This window comes from Pollicipes pollicipes, unplaced genomic scaffold (genome assembly GCF_011947565.3).
Source record: "Pollicipes pollicipes isolate AB1234 unplaced genomic scaffold, Ppol_2.1 Scaffold_4295;HRSCAF=5057_pilon_pilon_pilon, whole genome shotgun sequence".
NCBI classification, from domain to species: Eukaryota; Metazoa; Arthropoda; class Thecostraca; order Pollicipedomorpha; family Pollicipedidae; genus Pollicipes; species Pollicipes pollicipes.
The window spans coordinates 26043759-26063293 of record NW_023596461.1 but is presented as its reverse complement, the minus strand read 5'-3'; the positions used below and the strand labels follow the sequence as shown (position 1 = coordinate 26063293).

The window sequence follows — 19535 nt, the reverse complement described above, 5'->3', positions numbered from 1 at the left end:
GCCTGCAGCCGCTCCAGCTCGGCCGTCAGCCGGCGCACCTCGGTCCTGTAACCCTCGGACACCTCGTCAAAGTCGCTGATGTCGCTTACCGTCGACTCGAGCTCGCTGCGCGCCGTGCGCAGTGCGTCGTCCAGGTCCGTGCGCGCCGTGCGCAGCGCCTCAGCTTCGCCGCGGGCGCCGTCCTTCTCCTCGGCCAGCGCCGCCGCCTCGGCGCGCAGCCGCCCGACGTCCGCCTCGGCCTGCTCGGCCCGCTGCTGCAGCGCCGCCAGCTCCGCCTCGCGCGCCGCCAGCGCCTGCTCGGAGGCGGCGCGCGCCGCGTCGGCGGCCGCCAGCCGGCCGTCGGCGTCCGCCGACAGCGCCGCCACCTTCTCCTCCAGCTGCTGCTTGGCCAGCCGCAGCGCGCCCACCTCCTCAGTGACGCCGGCCAGCCGCGCCGCGTTGTCGTCCAGCAGCGTGGTCAGCTCATCCAGCTGGCTGCCAGCGGGCGCGGCGGGCGTAGCGGCCGTGGCGGCGGCGGCGGCGGCGCGGACCTCTGCGTCGCGGCCACACTGCTCAGTCAGCTCGCGCAGGCTCTCCTCGAGCGAGCGCACCACGCCCGACAGCTTCTCGGTGCGCAGCTGCAGCTGCTGGCGCTCCTGGCGGTCAGCGGCGCCGCGGCCGCGCTCCGCCTCCAGCTCGGCCAGCGTGGCAGCCTGCTCCTCGCTCAGGCTGGTCAGACGGCGCTGCAGCTCGTCCGCCTGCGCCTGAGATTCCAGCCTGGCACTGGCGGCGCAGGGCACTGGTCAGTGGGGACAGGCCTGGTACGTACGGAATGTGTCAACATTACGGCACAGACACTCGTGATACTAGTTGCTCCAATAACTGATTTCTTAACGCACAAGAGACATGGAATACTTTACGTTACCGAGTCTCGCTACAAGATATGTGAATAACGAGAGCTTCCATCCAATATCGTTCCAACATCTCAGGACGTGGTTCATCGGGGCTCCGTGACGAGTAACAATTGGGATACGATTGTTCCTATCCATTCCCACCATGAAGAGCAGTGGGGAACAGGGCGCCACATCCCAATGCACGCCACCCCCTCCCCCGTCCACCCCTAACCCCTCAGCTGTAGCGGACATGGCCACGCATGCCGGTCACCTGTTCTCCTGGCTGGAAGTCTGGAGCGACAGCTCCACAGCTGCCTGGCGCTGCCGGTCCAACTCCTCCACAGCCGCCTGCCGCTGCCGGTCCAACTCCTCCACCCGGGCGTCGGCCTCCTTTCGCGCCTCTTGCACCCGAGCCTCAGCCTCCTTCCGCGCCTCTTCCATGCGAGCCTCAGCCTCCTTCCGTGCCTCCTCCAGAGCCGAGCTGCGAGCCTCCCCCACCCGAGCCTCTTCAAGTCGCGTCTCGACTCCCTTCCGAGCCTCCTCCACCTGAGCCTCGGCCTCTTTCCGAGCCTCTTCCACCCGAGCCTCAGCCTCCTTCCGAGCCTCCTCCAGAGCCGAGCTGCGAGCCCCCTCCACACGAGCCTCGACCTCCTTTCGGGCCTCCTCCACCTGAGCCTCGGCCTCTTTCCGAGCCTCTTCCATCCGAGCCTCGACCTTCTTCCGAGCCTCTTCAATCCGAGCCTCGGCCTCCTTCCGAGCCTCCTCCATCTGCACCTGCGCCTGCTCCAGTCGGGCCTCGGCCTGCGCCTGCGCCTGCTGGCAGCCCTGCAGCCGCGACTCCAGCGCCATCTGGTCGGTGCGCAGACCGTCGATGGTGTCCTGCAACGAAGGACAGCGACTCTAACCAAAGCTCCCGGCCCCGGCCTGCAACGGACAGGCAATGCGTCAAGAACGGTGCGCTCCTTTGGGCGCCGCCACAAGTCCCCACTACGCCGCCCCACGCACCCAGACACGCTGAGCTTGGCCCTCCGTGTGGTGTGACGTTTCACGCGCGCTACCACCACCGCCACGACGCGTGGCCAGCTGACAGACACGCCCCTCCGCTTCCCTCCGGCCGTGCATCGGCCGACATCGCCGCGGCTCACGTACTATGAGCTCCGCCCGCTGGGCCGTCTGGTGTCCGCCGGCGGCGGCGGCGCTGGCCGCCAGCTGCTGCTCCTCGGCCGCCAGCTCCAGCTGGCTCTCCTTCTCGCGAATCTCGGCGCGCAGCTCCTCCTCGCGCAGGTGCAGCCGGCGGCCCCACTCCTCGGCCAGCCGCGACTCCAGCTCCTGCTCCAGCACGCGCAGCGCCTCTTGCTTCGCGCGTGACAGCTCCTGCGGCGGACAAGTGGTCACTTCGAGACACTTCTGATATGTCTGAGGTCGCGTTAGCCATCACAACTGCACTTACAGGCCAGCTTGAAGCACGATTAATGGTATTCCAGTAAAGAATTACAGCACACATATGGGAGTGGTTGTACGCCCTTTCCGCAGGGGAACAGCACGGCTGCGCGCGCGTACCGAATGGCAACACAGAAGTGAGGCTAGCGCAATGCGAAGGCAAAATAGATGAAAGACGGCCACAATTTCAGTCGTACGTCGCGTGCATGTTGAGTCCAGTCATCGGTCACGACGAGCTTGGTTACGCCGTCCAGACACAGGCGTGCCTAGAGTCGATCTCACGACACTGTGGCGTTGTGACCAGGACCTGCGCTGATGAAGCAACGCCACCGAACACTTTTACCGGAGCTGGTCACAGCCCACGCCATCGAGCAACGTCGTACACATGGGGCATCGTGACCCAGTCATGATTCGCTCCAGCCAGATTTCCCGCTGTCGCATGGTCGTGCTCCCAGAGTCGCGTTCCTGTCCCCGGCTCAGACCGGGGGCGGTCAGGGACGCCGGACACAGGGGGGGGGGGGGGGGGGGGGACGGTTGACTCGATCCCGGCGGCCTCGGACGGCAGCCTCTCCGCTAATTTAGGCGGCGCGTGGCCGGCGGCCAACAAGTGGCTTCGATCCGGCCAGAATGGCGGCGAGACGAGGGCGGGACGCGACACCACAGGTCCCCTGTCCCCGCAGCACGGACAGCTGCCGGCACAGGCAGGGCAGGCCGGAGTTTGTCCTGACAACAGGCGTGGCGGCTCTGGTCAGGGCGGCCCGTGCCAGACCCACCGATCCGCCTGCATTTGGCGTCGCTCCGCCGAAACAAACATTCCGCTGGTCCGACTGCGTGGGCAGACGGTCACGGCATGACGAAGACACAGCGCAGCCGCGTGCCCCGGCTTGACCCGGGGAGCTGCGGTGGACAGTCACACGGTATGACGAGGACACAGCGCAGCCGCGTGCCCTCGGCTTGACCCGGGGAGCTGCGGCGGACAGTAACGGTATGACGAAGACACAGCGCAGCCGCGTGCCCCGGCTTGACCCGGGGAGCCGTGGCGCCGACAGCGGGCCCGTGTGTCACGCACCTGGACCAGGCCGGCCTTCTCCTCCTCCGACAGGCGCTCCAGCTCCTCCAGCTGCCGCTTGTGCGTGTCGCGCAGCTGAGTCGTTTCAGTTTCGAGGGCGGCAACTGCAATGTTAACCCACCATCAGATGCCAGGAAAACAGTGTGGGCGCAACGGCCCCCCCCCCCCCCCCCAACAGGCCGTGTGTCAGCCCTCATGTAGTGTAGTGTGCGAAATGATATGAATTATTTATCACTCCACGACAGGATGCATCATTTGGAGGATGGGCGAGACGATGCCAGCAGAGACCACGTGAACAACACTGTGAGGGTTATGAACATTCCTGGGGGTGATGAGGGCATTTTGTCAAATGTTTAGGACAGAAGACCGTACTTCAGAGGTCTCCGTTTGAGAATAACTTTGTTCCAGGTGCCCGCTCCTAAACTGAAAACAGGAGCGAAGCGCTCGGACAGAACGCCTGAGCACTAGTTTGGCTTCCGACTCATTTATTTTTGTCACGTGGCTGAAAAATATGAAACTTATAAAATACTATGCTTCAATCATACATTTCTCGGGCAACATGGCATAATATTATATTATATTATATTATATTATATATATATATATATACGTATATACAGAAACAACATCAAAATATAACAAGCCGTGTTAAAAAGAAGTGTTTGTCAACTGACGCCGCCAAGCGCCCCGTTACAGTATTTACTCCTCACCTCGTGTTTGTAGCTGCTCCAGCGACTTTCGTTTGGATTCTGTCTCGTCCTGTAGGCGTTTAACCTGAAAACGATAGTCATCACTTGCGTCAAAAGATATGATGCCACTGAAGCTCTACCAAGGTTTTCAGGCGCGGGGGCACACACCTAGCACCGGGCTCACTAAGAACACCTGAACCAGCGTGGCCTGGGCGGTACAGCTCAGGTCGGCCATAAAACGAAGCACCACAGAGGAGGTGGCTGCAGACGCCCCCCCCCCCCCCCCCGCCGCTTAAGCGGTCACAGGGGACTTCACCGGCCATTTAAACAGGATCATCCGGAAAAGGACAAAGAAACATCACCCGGGCATCTGTACCACCTACGCTCGGCAAAAGAAATCGTGAAATTAACCAGTCGTAACTCACCAATCCAATATCTATATTTCAATGTCACGATTAGACAATTTGTTGACAAAGACCCACGACAACTTGTTAAGCCGTGGAGATGCTATGAAAGAATGGGATCTACGAAGTCGGTTCCATAGGGAAACATAACTCTTACCCTACGCATGCATGTGGGTGAGCACTGATTCATATTAAACAGCTTCACAAAAGTAGCTAGGAATGACAAGACATTCGGACAAAATGAAAATGGGTTCATTGCTCCCATGCCTGCCTTACAAGTATCCAAAAATGCCATCCTACCAAAAATGTGGCATCTATATTTAGCGGACGACAGTACAGAAATCGTCGACCCACTTAAGCAGACGTTTAAAAATTGCCTGAGCACTTAAATGATTTGACTACAAGTATCATCAGGCGAGCTGCCTGCTGACCTTGCGAGCTGAGAATCAGGCGAGCTGCCTCAGCGCCGCCCGCTATCGGTAAAGGCTGCGCGCCGGGGAAGCACTGGTGTGCCAATGCCGGTGTCCCGGGCACCGAGCTGTGAAGGCACCGAGTACCGACCTGGGTCTCCTTCTGCTCGAGCTCCTGGTGCATCTGGGCCTTCTGCTCGGCGGTGCTCATGGCGTTCTCCTGCGCCTGGTGCTGCGTGGAGGCCATGGTGCGGCGCAGCTCCCCCACGATCGCCTCCAGCCGCTCCAACTCGCTCTTGTGCGCCTCCTGTCGACGGCGGACGACCCGAGCTACAGCCGCTGCTGCATCACTGACACACAGACGACCCGAGCTACAGCCGTGCTGGATCACTGATACACAGACGCCCCGAGCTACAGCCGTGCTGCATCACTGACACACAGAGTGCCGATGGGTCTGGCGCTGAGAGCGGCGCCCCCCCCCCCCCCCATCGGCGCTGACGACCAGCGTCCCTCATTATGAGTTTGTATTCTTCCTGTAACGCCGTGATGACAGCCTGCCCATGAAGTTGGAGACGGCCTGAGTCAGCTCCTGTATTCATGACTTCTGTTTACGGGGTCCATGCGATAGCTATCATCGGTCGGTAGTCTATGCACTGGACGCGAATACTTGTAAGCGTGAATACTTCCTTGTCGACCATTCGCTGGTTTCCTCGAATTGTTCGTTTTTTTTGTACACTGAATCGAGGTCTCGCCAACCCTGTCCTTCTGCGTCAATTATGCATTAACCGGTCGATCAACACAAACCTAAACTGTGGTCCGTGTGCTTCAGCCTACAGCAATAGCTCCTGGCATCGAGACTGGCCGAATAGGCCATTTGGGCCCTCTGCTTTCATCTCCGATCATGAAAGGCAGAACTCGCGCACGGGCCACCAGCGCCACTAGCGGCCGGCGGCCGAACTACCGCGGCCGCTGCCAAACCATTCCAGAGATCCGCCGCTGACAGCACCGCGCACAAACGGTGACGTCACAGCCGTGTGCAGCACAGAGACCCCAGCCCGAGCATCAACGTCGCAACAGTGGGCCGCGATCATCGGGCCGAGCGTCTGAGCCAGTTCCGGGGTGAGGCTCGGTGCGGAGACTCGACCGCCCACCGCCCGACAAGTCGGCCTTGTTTCTGCTGGCAGCGGTCCACGAAAACACGGCGTTCCGCCAGTGCCAGAGATGTGAGCTGCTGGCGGTGGCCGCGGCACAGGGTCAGGGATGGCGGAGGGTCACGGGCGGCCGGCCAGGAGCGGCGGCGCAGGGACAGCAGGTCAGGGAAGACAGATCGGGACGGCAGGGGGACATACATCGCATCACACACATGGAGCCGGGTGAGGACCTAGCAGGGCCAAGGATCACAGACGGTACGGGATGTTTGGCGAGCACGTGGACAACAGGTCAGGGAGGTAAAATGGTGATATTTCAGGTTTAGGGCGCATCGACGACGTGCCCATTCTGAGCCCTTCCGAAAACGGACATCACCATCCTACCCAGTCAACACTGCCGGTTATCTGTTACAAAAAACAACAACTAAATTTACGTGCGAACACAGCTGGAGAACATAAATAATGCCGAAATCGATGTGTGTTAAGAAGTCTTAAACACGAAAAGTGCGTCAGAGCATGAGTCACAATACAAAGGCCCCGGAAGAGGCATGAGGGCGAAATGACGCCTGCGATAAGCCACACAGCGATGACACGACACGAGCGCATGCTCAAGGGTCGAACATTGGTCACACTGCCCATCCTGTAGCGTGTTCCGACCCGATGGATGAGGGAATGTGTGGCGAAGATGTGTCTCAGTCGAAGCCAGCGCCCCCTCTTCACGCCTATTCCACACGGCGAGGGAATTTTCACTCACCAAGAAGTGATTCCAAAGTTCTGGATGGTTGAACAAGTTCATCAATCTTCTGCTGCCACAGAACATGGATACGTGTAATTCGCACCTATTGACTTCAGGTCACCAGCCGCAGTTGAATGGAAAAGCGGCGACCTCAGCACATGGTTGCTCTAGCAGCAGCGCCTGTTCTTTATTGCTCAGAATGTCGAAATGGTTGGGAATCCACATGAGGGCTATTGTAGGGTATTAATAGATCCTGGATGACAACGAGACAGCCAAAACTCACGCCGCAAAGCCAGTCAACCTCATTAGCCCCACGCCTATTGTCAAATGCGTCAGGGATCTAAAATAATATGGAAGAAACAAAAAGCGAGGAAGAGTTGCCAAACCAATTACATTTTCTTCGCTTATTGGCACGAAATGTGGTACGAATATTACAGATTCCTGCTCTAAATAGGCTCGGGTTCAGAAACCCGCTGCTATGGCCGGCTCGCCTAGTTTTTCCACCAGTGGTGTAGTCGACATGAGAAAGCAGATGCAAGCAAATCAGTGCATCCCCAACGACGAATATCTGCAACACATAAAAGCCCTTTCATGCATTGCCCTCTTTGCCTGAAATGTGTAGTCTACTATCCTCATAAACCTCGTAGTGCCACCAAACGGCTTTTAACACCACATAAGTAATCTCAGACTATTCACGATAAAACTGAACAGACTAGAGCAGATAAGAGCAGAGAAAAGCAGACTAGAGCAGACTAGAGCAGACTAGACGAGCAGACTAGCGACCGAAAGTGTCTCCTGCAGGACGTCACCGCAGCGCGCCTCTCGCCCCGACCCGGGCGGCGCCGGCCGACCGGCGTGATTACCCTGGTGCTGTCGCGTCTGGAAGTGTAGCGTAGTACCTGCAAGGCGCCGTGGTCGGACGGCGCCGGCAGCGGCCAGTCCGCCGGCAGGCACTGGTAGTGCGGCGCGGCCGGCGGCGCCGCCTCGCGCTCGCTGCGCACCCGCTCCAGCATCTGACGCGCCTCGGCCGTGTCCAGGATGCGCAGCCGGATCTCCTCGGTCACCTGCTGCGCCGAGGGCCGCGGCTCGGCCGGCGGCGGCGGCCCGGCGGGCGGTGAGTCGGCAGGCGGCGGCTCGGCCCGCGACGGCTCCGGCGTCGCCGGCCGCACCTCCTTGGCCGGCACCTTCTTCTTGCGCACCACCACCTTCTTGACGACCCTCTTTTTCTTGGGCACCGGCTCGGCGGAGTCGGCGGCGGGCGCGGCCTCTGGCTCGGCCTGTGCCGGCGTCTCAGCGGGTTCTCCACCCCCGGGTGGGCTCGGCCCCCGCGGCCCGCTGGGGCCCCCCTCGGGCTCCTCCATGGCGCCGGCCGGACTCCTCCGCGGTGGTCCCGCGCCCGCTCCCCTGACGCCGACGCGCGCGTCCCGCCACGCGCCCTCGTCACTCGACACACGTCCCCGCACTAGCGTTCGCCTCGGACGTCGGCCACCGAGGCTCGGACTCCCAGCCAAGCGTCGAGGTGACGTTGGCCATCGGCAGTTTGGGGCCGCCTGATTTGGCAGGGCGACGGCGTCCGGCCGTCGGTGGCACGCGCCACCGCCCTGTCCACGCCCCGCCCAGCCGCCGTGACACCGCTAGGAGATAGCGCACGCCATCCATAGACCATCTGTCACCGGGCCATTAGAAAACCGGCCAAGGTCAGACGGATGGCTACGCCAAGGTCAGACAGAAGACCAGGCCAGGCACACGGAAGTTATTCGGAAGAGTTGCAGACTCTTGAATGCGGATGCGACGTTCGACACCGCGTTCATGTCACGGACTGCAAGCGTGCGTGCTTCCACGTTAAACTATAGAGTTCAACAGCTTCAGTAAATCGTCTCACGCTTCGTGGAAAGAACTGTGGATGAGGTTGCTGACGCTTTGGCGCACGCCAAATAGTGGACACAGCATGGTTTTAATACCAGGCGCGAAGACCCGGAATATGGCTGCTTCTTTTGCACAGGATAGCCGGTGAATGCCCTAACTTTCCTCGCTAAGCTGCCAGTTCCCTCATGGCTATCCTGAAGGCACAAAATTGTCTTGATGTCAATGCCCCCTAAACCCCAAACCACCGCCTTATAGGTATCTGCGTTGGGCGGTGTTACCTGTGGATGCCTGCCTTTGCGCGTGCTCATGCTCAACATTCACTATTTTGGTGCTCTGTTTTATCTTGGCCAAAATCTTATGTGCAGATGCAAATATGCATGCACCGTCACACTTCCGTGGGGCCTACAGAAGGAACTGCATCACCCATCAAAATGACAACCACCACGCTGCCACGGCCGCGCACACTACAGCGGCATAAGCAGAGCGAAGTTCGGCGGCGCGGCGCTCCCAGCGCAAACATCCCGTCACTGTCTCCACACCTTGATTTCCCGTAATCCAACGGACACCTCGATCCAGCGAGGACGGAGCAGACGCAACCGATTCAGGTCGAGTCAGGAAGCGGGCCTCCTTACCCAATCGAGAATCGGTTCAGTGATACAGCTTTCCATGCACTGCCAGCAACAAGGGAACATACTACGGCAAACCGCAATGAATAACGCCTAGTAAACTGCACAGCCAAAAAGTCTCAGCTGAGCCCAAGGACAACAAAAACGAAACTTTTCGCGTATTTTGTCCTATCTCCGCACACTTCGCCAACCCGCTCCGTGACAGGTGTCATCGCTCGAAGTCAGATTGGACGCGCGGGCGCGCGGGCGCGATGTGCGCAGATACCTACAGCTCCCCCATCAAGGAGAACTGCGACCACGCAGCAGCTTCTCCAGTCTTGGAGACAAGAAGTCGGCTGGGGCTTCACTGGCCAGAAGGATTCTTTCCATGCCTTGCGGCTCCAAGAGGCCGTACTCTCCCGGCGAATCGTGAGTTGTCCCAGCCCGAACGAACGCTTTGTCACGGTCCTTGAAAGGTTCGGCGGAGATCCTGCGCAACATTTCTCGAACGGACGTGATGGAGTTGATGCCGGAGTTGATGCTTGACCTTACTGCTCACAGTTACGCAGGGTTGATGCATCCCAAAACACCGCACACACGTTTGCCGTACGCAAAGCCGATTATCAGCTGGTATGGAGTCATATTTTTCCGCTGCTTGCTCTCCTTCAACAGACGGATCCGAACAAGATCTTATCAATCGTGACGGTCGAGTCGATAGTGAACAAGCTCCTTCTCATTTTCCATGCGCGCCTGTTTTGCCTAGTGGTGAGCGCATGACAAACCCAGTTGCTGCGCATTTTCCCGTGCCCAGATGTTGACCAATCAGCGTCTGACTAGTCTCCTTACCACAGCCTCTGTACAGCTGCTGCCATCGTGGCTTTGCTTGGGCGGTTATCTGTCCGACCGGCCATTTTCCACTGGCTTGGCCGAGGGTCCCATGCGTGCGCACGCGCGCCCGGGGACGTCTTTACGCGGGTAACCGTCAATGGCCGCGTCACCTGTGTCTTGCTCTTGAAACCACCGGCGGACCGTGGGCAGCAATGGTGTCACGGTCTCACGCGCAGTTCTACAGAACTGGTGAGATCGTATACGTTTACTTTGGACGAGAAGGCACCCTGACGGACCGCTAACGAGCCAACGTCAACCTCATTCCAAAAATGATTCCACGTGCCTCGTCATAGAGACGGAGTGGGTGTAAAACGGTCATTAAAGGCGAACAATTCAGCCCTTAAAAAATCTTACATCAATGTTCAGATACCACTCTGGCGACCGAGATTATACCTCAAAGCACAATTTCATGCCCTCAAGCTGTCCCTTCCACATCGGCTTCCACAACTCGCCTTCGTCACGTTCGACGCAGTTTACCGTATCCACGGACTGCAGTCTGACAGCACATCCCATGAACACCTGTGGTCACTCCATCTCATGCGACGGCGTCTCAAAAACTGACATGATCTAATGTGGTGGCGCAAGTGTTGAGCCTGCGCCAGACACGGGGCATGCCGCCACCCGTTCCAGCTGTCACGAAGGTGCCAGAATCGGCGATCCACTGTCCGGTAGCCTACACCACGGCGCGGCCTCCGCAGCATGCCGAGCATGGTGGCCGGGGTGATCAGACCTCTTCTGCGGCTCTGGAGAGCTCGTTATAAGCCGCCCGATGTCATGGCAGCAGGTAAGCTTAATGGGCTTAGGCTGGGGAGGGGCAGGAGTACCTGTCGAGAATGGACATGGTCTGGCACCTATCTACCCCCTGACAACTGAAGCCATCGTGGCGCAGTGGCGCGGGGTGGGGGGAGAGGGCAGCTGTCGGGAATGGACATGGTCTGGCTCCTATCCACTACCTGACAACTGAAGCCAGGGTGGCGCGGTGCCACACAATGGGAACTCGGAGCATGCCTGCCGCGCGCCAAAAGCTCGATTTGGATCGGCGGGTCCCAGTGGAGAATAGTGCGCAATCTGTAGCTTCCAGTTGCTATTCCGTTGTCGTTACCGACACAAAAAACTTGCAGAAGCGGTGTTGGAGGTGGTATCCTAATTTGCTGTGCAGAGAAATACACCTTTGAGCTTGTCATGCTGGCTCCATCCGCTACCTCTTTCTCTCGCGGCTTCCTTTACTTGCCGTGCTACCTCTCGCAGTGTGCCGACGGTACCAGCGAAAAACGTATAAAATCCTATCCACGTGGCAAGATTCTGGCACAAATTCGCTTTTCTATAGATTCTGAATACAGAGTACTTCTAAACGTAAAGTACTGAACAGTTCCGGAGCCGGTGCCTTATCTGTCGAGTAAGGCTGCAGAATATCCTCCTAAAGGACTCCAGCAAAGTGTCCTCATGGCGTTACAGATGAATGGACCATGAAGACCTTTAAAATTGTTTGGACAGTAGGAAAACACTTCCATGATGATCTAAGGGCGTGGTGGGGATTTTTAACCAAAAGGACTACAAATATCTGAAATGCAATAATTACAGCGTTATTCTAAGGCCAGTAACACAAACATCTTTTGGAAAAATCCCACACAGTAAAGCGTTTGAAGTTTCGTCCACCAAAAGGTTGGGTCCACCCACAGTTGCTTGCGATTATCCGCAGCCTCGAATACTTGATTTCACTGTGCATTTCTCTACCCGAGCGCGTGATGCGGAAAATTCATCTGTTCAGCAGCTCTGATCTGCGCAAACTACACATCACTCCATCGGCCTCCGCGAAGGTCCAAGTCGAGGGGGAACCACTCGGTCCCGCGACACCGGTCTTGCGGGCGCAGTCTGACCCAGCCTTCACCGCATCCCCAAGTCGCCGGTCAACATCGCCATCACCAGCGGCGGCGGCGGCGGCCGGGCGTACCTGGGTCGCGTCCAGCTGGCGCTTCTCCTCCGTCAGCAGCGTCTGCAGCTGCGTCTTCTCCGCCACCAGGGTGGCCGTGCGCGACTTGTTGAGCTTGATGTTCTCCCTGCACTTCGTCAGCAGCTCCTCCAGATGCTTGACCTTGTCTGCAACGCAAGGGCGGGACGGTTGCAGCAGCCGTGACCGGGTGAGGTGGCCGACAGGTTCGAGGCCGAACACGAGCCACGTCACGCTACGTAAGGGACGGGGGGCTGCCTTATCGCTTGGTCGAAGGACGCGTGGGCACCAGCCAGTGTGGAGCTCAAAACATCAGCGTGTGGAAAATCAGGTGACGGGGATACTAAAGAGGACCACGAAGGCACTGACAGAAAAACTACGAAACATATGAAGACGTCTTGAACTGCATTTAGAACGGCCTTTCCAAAGACTTAACTGGAATACTTTCCCACTTCAACTACCATCAATTTGTCTAGGAAGCGACTTGTGGCTCCAGTCATTGCCTGTAATCGAGAAAGCATGCATTTTTCCCAAAGGCTTGTCGAAACGATGTATGATGCTTTGCGCCATGAGGAAGTCGTGAAACGACAAAGGCCAGAGTGCGACATTTTTGCCACCCCCTAGCAGCCCCTTCATTGAAACGGTAGAAACTCAAGCTCACTCCAAGACACCCACGTCCAGCGGTGGCGCAGCCGGAGGTTGGGGGGGGGGGGGGGGGGGACGTCTCCTCTATGGTCAGATTGTACAGGACAGTCCCCTCTATCATAACATCTTTCTTGCAGGCGTCAATATATTATTTACACATCATTTCAATGAGGAGCCCCTATTTCCAATTTTTACCACTATGAACTACCCTCACATCAATAGAATAACATTGCTACAAATACTAGTGCGATGCTTGTGGGACTCAACGCGACCGCTCAGCAATATTCTCCTATACTGGCCAAGAACATTCAATAGCTTCTGTACCTAGAGTTCCAAGCCCCATTAGCAGGTCATTGAATCACAATGTGCCGACAAGCTATGGATATCCGACATGTCTGAAGCATAAGGTGGAACTCATATTAAGTTGCATTATACGTACTAAAATGCATAACTAACATTACAACGCAAAGGGACACGGCCTGCAATTTTGTGCAGCTTTTCTGCTCATTGCACACCTTAAAACGTTTTGTATATAGGTCCCTTGCATAATAGAATCATTAGATACTTTCTTCACCTATCGCTACCCCAAAAACGACAATTTTGAATCATAATTTGAGGGACAGTACTGATGAATTTAGCCGTTTCAACCACATTCTAATCCAACAGCATCGCATCTCTGAACGATCGTCTTTTGAAAAGTTTTGGCGTGGCTTATGGTGTGCATGTATCCTTTTTGTAACCGGGAACATTTTGAATTTCCAATCAGGTTACTACACTGGACGAGGTCGGCCAGACATCAACGTCAAAAATCAGAACCCTCATAGCTCGCTTAGGTATGCAAAAATATAGTGAACATGCAGAAGGGTCCCGTTATGTGTTGCATTGTTTTTCTGGTTTTGTTACATATTTAAGAATTATTTTGCCTTGTAGATTGTAGCGGGATGGTTTTCAGCGAGTATTTCGGCAGTGGCTGGGCGGACTGGCATGAACCAACTTCAGGGTATCGCCCCTGAGTGACTGTGCCCATGGTTTCCGCATCATTGTCAATAAGACATTCGTAATGCAATTTATATCTCTCGATTCCCGAAGCTTATTTAACATAATAAAACCAGTGGCAAATAGCATAATTGAACTAAGAAACGAGTTATTAGTCCACTACATGACAATAATGAAAAGTTGTTTTGGTATCACGTCAACTGAGCTCGCCAATGTCAATGAACTGACCTGTGATGATGTTAAAATTGCGGACAGCTTGCGCGCAATATTGACGGAAATTCTGGGACGCAGTCAAGGATGGGGCGAACGGAAACATGACACCTGAGCCGAAAGGTTTACACTAGGTATTGGGCAATTTCGCAAATTTTGTTCCAAATTTTCAGGATTTCGAAGGAACTTTGACACTTTGACACTTGCCACCGAAGATTTTAGCTACTTGCCTGAGGATATGGTACCTAAAATGCCGGTTACGTTGCTTCGCTGTTTTCACAGCGCTCTAGAAAATCTTTAAAGGGTAACAAATGTCCCCCACCAGTCGGACATGGGTACTGAAATCCGTACTGTGCATGAAAGCATATAATTTAAGATGCATTTTGCGTTTGATGATACAAATACGTTTTCAGATGAATTAATAGTGCTTGATGATGATGATGATTAAATGATCCATTTTAAGCATATCCTATTGCACCATGTACCCTCATGTAGCCCGAAGAGCTTACAATACTTTCTGTCTCCTATTTGAGCAAACAACATTATTGTTCCTGGTCGAGCAGAACTTGCACATACTGACGCAGACGCTGAGGGGCGACACCACCAGACAGACACGGGGCAACCGCTTTCCTGCCATTTGCCAAGGAGGCAAATGTACGTCCCCCCCCCTCCCCCCTCCCTCCCTCGCTGTCCATTCCCCGCAACGCGAGGCGCAACGCACGGGTACCCATATCTGAAGTCATCAAATTTGATTGTCTTATTGTGATCCCGACCGCCAGCTCAGAGCTCACAACTCCTGCTTCGCTTAATGGCGGTGCAGAGCAGGATCAACGCGGCAGCAGTGCGTCACGTGCATAGCCTTCGCCTGGATCGAATGGATCCAGCTCATGCCGCAGTCCGCTTTCGCCCATCAAAGCACATCAAGACGGAGAACGTTTGGCAGTGCTTAGGACTGCGCCATAGGCGGTAGTGATGTACACCTGGAAGGAGTATGGAAACTCTGTGATCCTCAAGCAAAACGACGTTCGGATGTTTTTATTGCCACCGTAATAAATGGTCAGATTTACTGCTATTATTTTTTCAAACAAAACGTTTTGATATTGGGCGTCTAAGCCACAGCACAGCTGCGGGGTAAACGGACATGAAATATCGTCATGCAAAGCTTTTGTCACTGAACTAGCAAATGTTTATACACTTATTCATGATCTGATCATGATCTGGAATATGTGCTGATTGCTGAGTAGCTACGAAACTTTTATCAGATTTCCCCGGCGGCATGGTGCAACAAGCGTTCATCCACGTTGGGGGGAGAAGGAATAATAACCTTTTACATTATATCTTTGCAGCTCACGGTCACAGAGGTAGTGTTAAACTTCCAGAAAGCGGCGGGTCCCAGTCCTTGCCCCCACTCCCAGTTCCAGTGCCCCCATACTTTACTGTCGTGCAGCGCAAGGCACGCGAGGAATGTGATGAATGTACATAGGAATGACAATCTAAGAAAACGACAGCTATTGTGCACATGAGTGTGCCCCCATTTAAAAAAAAATCAGGTGTCGTGATGTACGGTTTTACGACCTCGTGCTGCCCTACCAAAAATTGTTGGCACCGTTCATGTCCATGTCACGCAAAACGTTTTTTCTGAATACATAAGATTAGTTAATGCTTACACACACAAACCAAATACGTTTTCGATCATGCGTCCAAGCAACCACTAGCACGCATGCGCCAGGTCATTGTGCGCCTTGTTTACCTCGGGCCTCTCAGCCACACCAGCCGCTTGTCCTCAGCACACTCTCCGAAAACGCACCACTATGTCCTCAGCACGTGGCCCGTCGTCTTCCCGCGAAGTACAAGCCGGTCTAGTCCACGCACGCCACCAGTTCCCAGCACACCACATGAGCAGCGGCGGCGGCCGCCGCCGTGTTCTCGGCACCCGCTCCTCCGCGCACGTGTCGGCGGCCAGTCGCGGTACCGCAGCGTGGCGTGGCGCGCGGCGCCGGTCCGCCTAGCCCATGACCCCGCGGCAGCGCCGCCGGTCACTCGAGCTCGCCCAGCAGCAGGTCGTCGTCGTCAGCGGCGGCGGGCGGCGCCGTCAGCACGCGGTACCGGTACCAGAAGAGCACCAGGATCCAGAACACGAGCACGCCGTCGGCCAGGCCCAGGACGAACAGACTGCGCCCGATGCCCGCCATCGCGCCGCCGCGCCGCCCGCTCCAGCTGGCAGTCCGGCCGCGCCGCCGCCGCCGCCGCCGCTCACCGTGGTTATTTATACCCCGAGCGCGTCACAAATACGCGCGGTCACGGCGGAGCCCGGCAGCGCGGTCGCAGGGAGGGAGGCGGGTCCTGACCCGGGACGGCGAGCTCCGAAGCAGACCCGCACGACCATCCGACCAGGGCATCGAGGGATCCGTGGGGAAAACGAGGAGGACTGAGAGAAGGGCATTGTAATCAACTTCCACAAACAGTTGGACACCCAACACAAACAGCCGCGAAGAACTAACTTCCGTCGCATGAGCGCAAATACTAAGAGCACCATAAGACACATCCGAGAGTAAAAATTGAGCATTAGATTTCACGAACAGGTGTAGGACACGTATACAAAAGTTCAGAGTAAGAGCTCCGGCAGAGTGAGCACAACCAGCCTCCATTTCCAGCGCCGGAGAGCTAGAGCAGTGTTGTGACATGCGCTTTGAGAGCGGTATCATGCGTTGGCCTGGAGCTGACAGGACAGAGCCGGTGTTATGTCTCACACAGATGATTGTGTACTTAGAGGAATTAAAACGTCCGAGTTCATCCGGCGTTTGAAGTGTGAGAGCAAGTCACCGTATTTGAAAGATGAATGCGGAAAGTAAAATGCGCCACTTCTTAACAAAACACGATGATTTAGGAGGAACTGTCAAACACAGCAAATGAGTATAGAACATGAGGGATGATCGGAATATCTAACAAGGTTGACCGCAATGACAAACTGGGGGAGTGAAATCGCATTTTAGCTGAGGGAGCGTCGCGATGGATACTCAATAAGGCTAGCCCGCCCTCGGTAATCAAGCCTAGGCTCGTTGCCTGTGATGTTGTCTGTTCTAATGGTCCAATTTTGCTCAGCACTTTTGGAGTGGTTCACGGAACTTGGCCACTAACTTATGGTTGTCAAGAAGACGTGATGATTGGTAGCAGTGATGATATTTGATCTGTACTAATGACAACAAGCGTCATTTCATGACCCACGACATGTTGTTCATGAAAAGTTCCAGACCAAGGGTACCGCAACTTCGCAGGACAACAGATCAGAGCTCGCGGAGGTACCGGGTACCGGGTAAGGGTACCGCAACTTCGCAGGGCAACAGATCAGAGCTCGCGGAGGTACCGGGTACCGGGTAAGAGTACCCGCCAACTTCGCAGGACAACAGATCAGAGCTCGCGGAGAGGTCGCTGGGAGGTCGTGTACCGTGGCTATGGGGATCTCCGCGGCAGACAGCAGCCGCATGGCCTATCCGTGTAGCCTTAACGACCGTATCGGTCAACATAGAACTGAAAATGTTATGCAGTATAACTTTACTAAGATACCCTGATCTGCCCAGCAATCTATACGTTTGGTTAAGGTTTGCCAGGACTGCTAGAAGCAATTACAGCAATTTTAGAAAGTCTCTGGGGCATTGGTTACAATACTTTTCACAGAACATTTAATTACAAAAATTATTTCGTTATATCACGCCGAAGCATATCTGTCCACAGGTCATGGATTACAATTGCCATTAAGTTGCACAGCCCATCACCCTAGGACGGAAGCCGCCATTCTACATTGGCGTATAGGTGGGGGCAGAGGTCCTACTCCCCTGGAATATCACCGTCGCTAGCGGGCACAGCCATACCCCGAATCCGCTGACGTCATGGTGGCGTCAGCCTGTCCGGCAAGCCCTGCGTGGAAGAGCGCGGACCACACACGTGCCGCACGAGAGGTCGCTGGCATCGGCACACGGGCCGAGTCGATCTGACCGCGAGTCCGGCCGATAGAGGACCAAGAAAGCCCACTAACTGTGTGCAGCAGCCATCAGGGCCACCGACAGCCACGCCAGGGTAAGAGCTGGGCACGCCGCGATCAGCGACAAACGTTTCCCAGCTTTCTGAATTGGATAAGTCATCGGCAACATCAACCGTTCGCCACTGCCAAGAAATGTTTAAAATCCAGGCGACTCTCTACGGTCGCCCACGTTCTTTGAGTTCTCGCGCTGTGAAATGTGCAGGTGACAGAAGCATTGCTCAGTTTGTGTCCAATGATTGGTGCAGCCAGGCAACGAGCGATGAGTAGTGTTTGTCCGGCCGCAGCAATGCTTTTGGCCGGCCATCTAGCAAGTTTCTGTACTCCAGCTTCCGCTGACTCAGGCGCCTACAGAGGCCGTGCCGTACCTCTGAGCTGGTCGGCCTCTGCGGACGGGGCTGGTGGAGAGGCCGGGGTCGGGGCCTGGTCGGAGCCATTCTGGGACGGAGCCGGCTCCTCTTCCGTCCGACCCTCCTTCAGCAGCTGCACCTGGAGCCGAGCAAACGCACCGCACGCGGTCAGGCAGCTGACAAACACGTCACCAGGCAACTCACGCCAAGCAACACGACAACAACCGGCCGGCACCAAATAACACGCCAACAGCCGCCGGCACCAAACATGTCAACAGTCTGCCGGCACCAAAAACACGTCAACAGCTGGTCGGCACCAAACAACACGGCAACGGCCAGCGGGCAACAAATATTTCAACAGCCGACTGGTAGCAAACAACGCAACAACAGTCGGCCGACACTGAACACAACAGCCGGCCGGCACCAAACAACACGCCACCGGCCGACCAACCGCCAGTCATCACGTCACCACTGGCTCTGCATGGCTCCGCCCCTCATCAGAGCATCGATGGCAGGCACATCACTGAGAGCGCGACTCACGCTCAGCTGGCGGACAGCTGATACAAATCGGCGCAGCGAAAACAGCAGGTCGGAGCTGCTTGTATTTTGGGTGCCTTTAAAAACGCACCAGGTCGACACGGCATTAACGTTGTAAGACTGATGTGAAGTGTGACATGCGACAGCTGATAGCCGCACACATGCGGTCACCAAACGCCTCGGACATACACAAAGCTGCTGTTAGTGTAATTAGTTCATGCCTGCTCGGAAGCTACAGTCATCTGCATCTATCTACAATCGCCTTCCCTGCTTCACACTCTCAACGTTAGCCTTGCAAAACTAGTCATCGTTGGACCCCTTCCCGATAAAGCCGACGGTCCCACGGCCCACCCCGCTACAGCGCCGGCCTGCCGCCCGCTCTGGAAGATGACCGCTACCTCATATTGAGCAGCTTGACCAGCTCGTCGCGCTCCTCGAGGTCGGTGCGCAGCGCCTCCTCCAGGTGCGCCTTGGCCTGCTGCTCCAGGGCGCACTGTTCACGCAGCTCAGCGGCGCGCCGCTGCGCGCGCTCCTCCGTCTCGCGCTGCGTGGCCTGGCCGGGGGCGGGGTGCCGTCAGCGCGCGGCCGGCCGGCCCGACCCCAGCGGCGATTAGTGGTTAGCTCCGGCACCAGAGGTGCGACCGGCGCGACAGGCCACACGCGCACACGAGGACGGACCGGCGCGC

The 19535-nt window shown here is 56.4% G+C and overlaps 2 protein-coding genes across 2 annotated transcripts in view; both read right to left on the bottom strand.

Moving 5' to 3' along the window:
- Window positions 1–85: 85 nt before the first annotated feature.
- LOC119097361 (plectin) lies at window positions 86–18452 on the bottom strand. Its single transcript, XM_037220408.1, has 9 exons — window positions 18331–18452; window positions 12079–12224; window positions 5036–5191; window positions 4092–4155; window positions 3382–3485; window positions 2022–2246; window positions 1144–1751; window positions 371–762; window positions 86–105 (listed from the first exon to the last, which is right to left on the bottom strand). Exons 3-9 carry the CDS (start codon window positions 5129–5131, stop codon window positions 86–88), a joined length of 1509 nt encoding a protein of 502 aa, XP_037076303.1. The 5' UTR covers window positions 5132–5191; window positions 12079–12224; window positions 18331–18452.
- Window positions 18453–19243: 791 nt separating this feature from the next.
- Window positions 19244–19535, bottom strand: part of LOC119097360 (uncharacterized) — a 4294-nt gene continuing 4002 nt past the window's right edge. Inside the window, exon 6 of the mRNA XM_037220407.1 lies at window positions 19244–19402. Within this exon, the coding sequence (XP_037076302.1) occupies window positions 19244–19402 (159 nt within the window). The remainder of the gene's footprint in view (window positions 19403–19535) is intronic.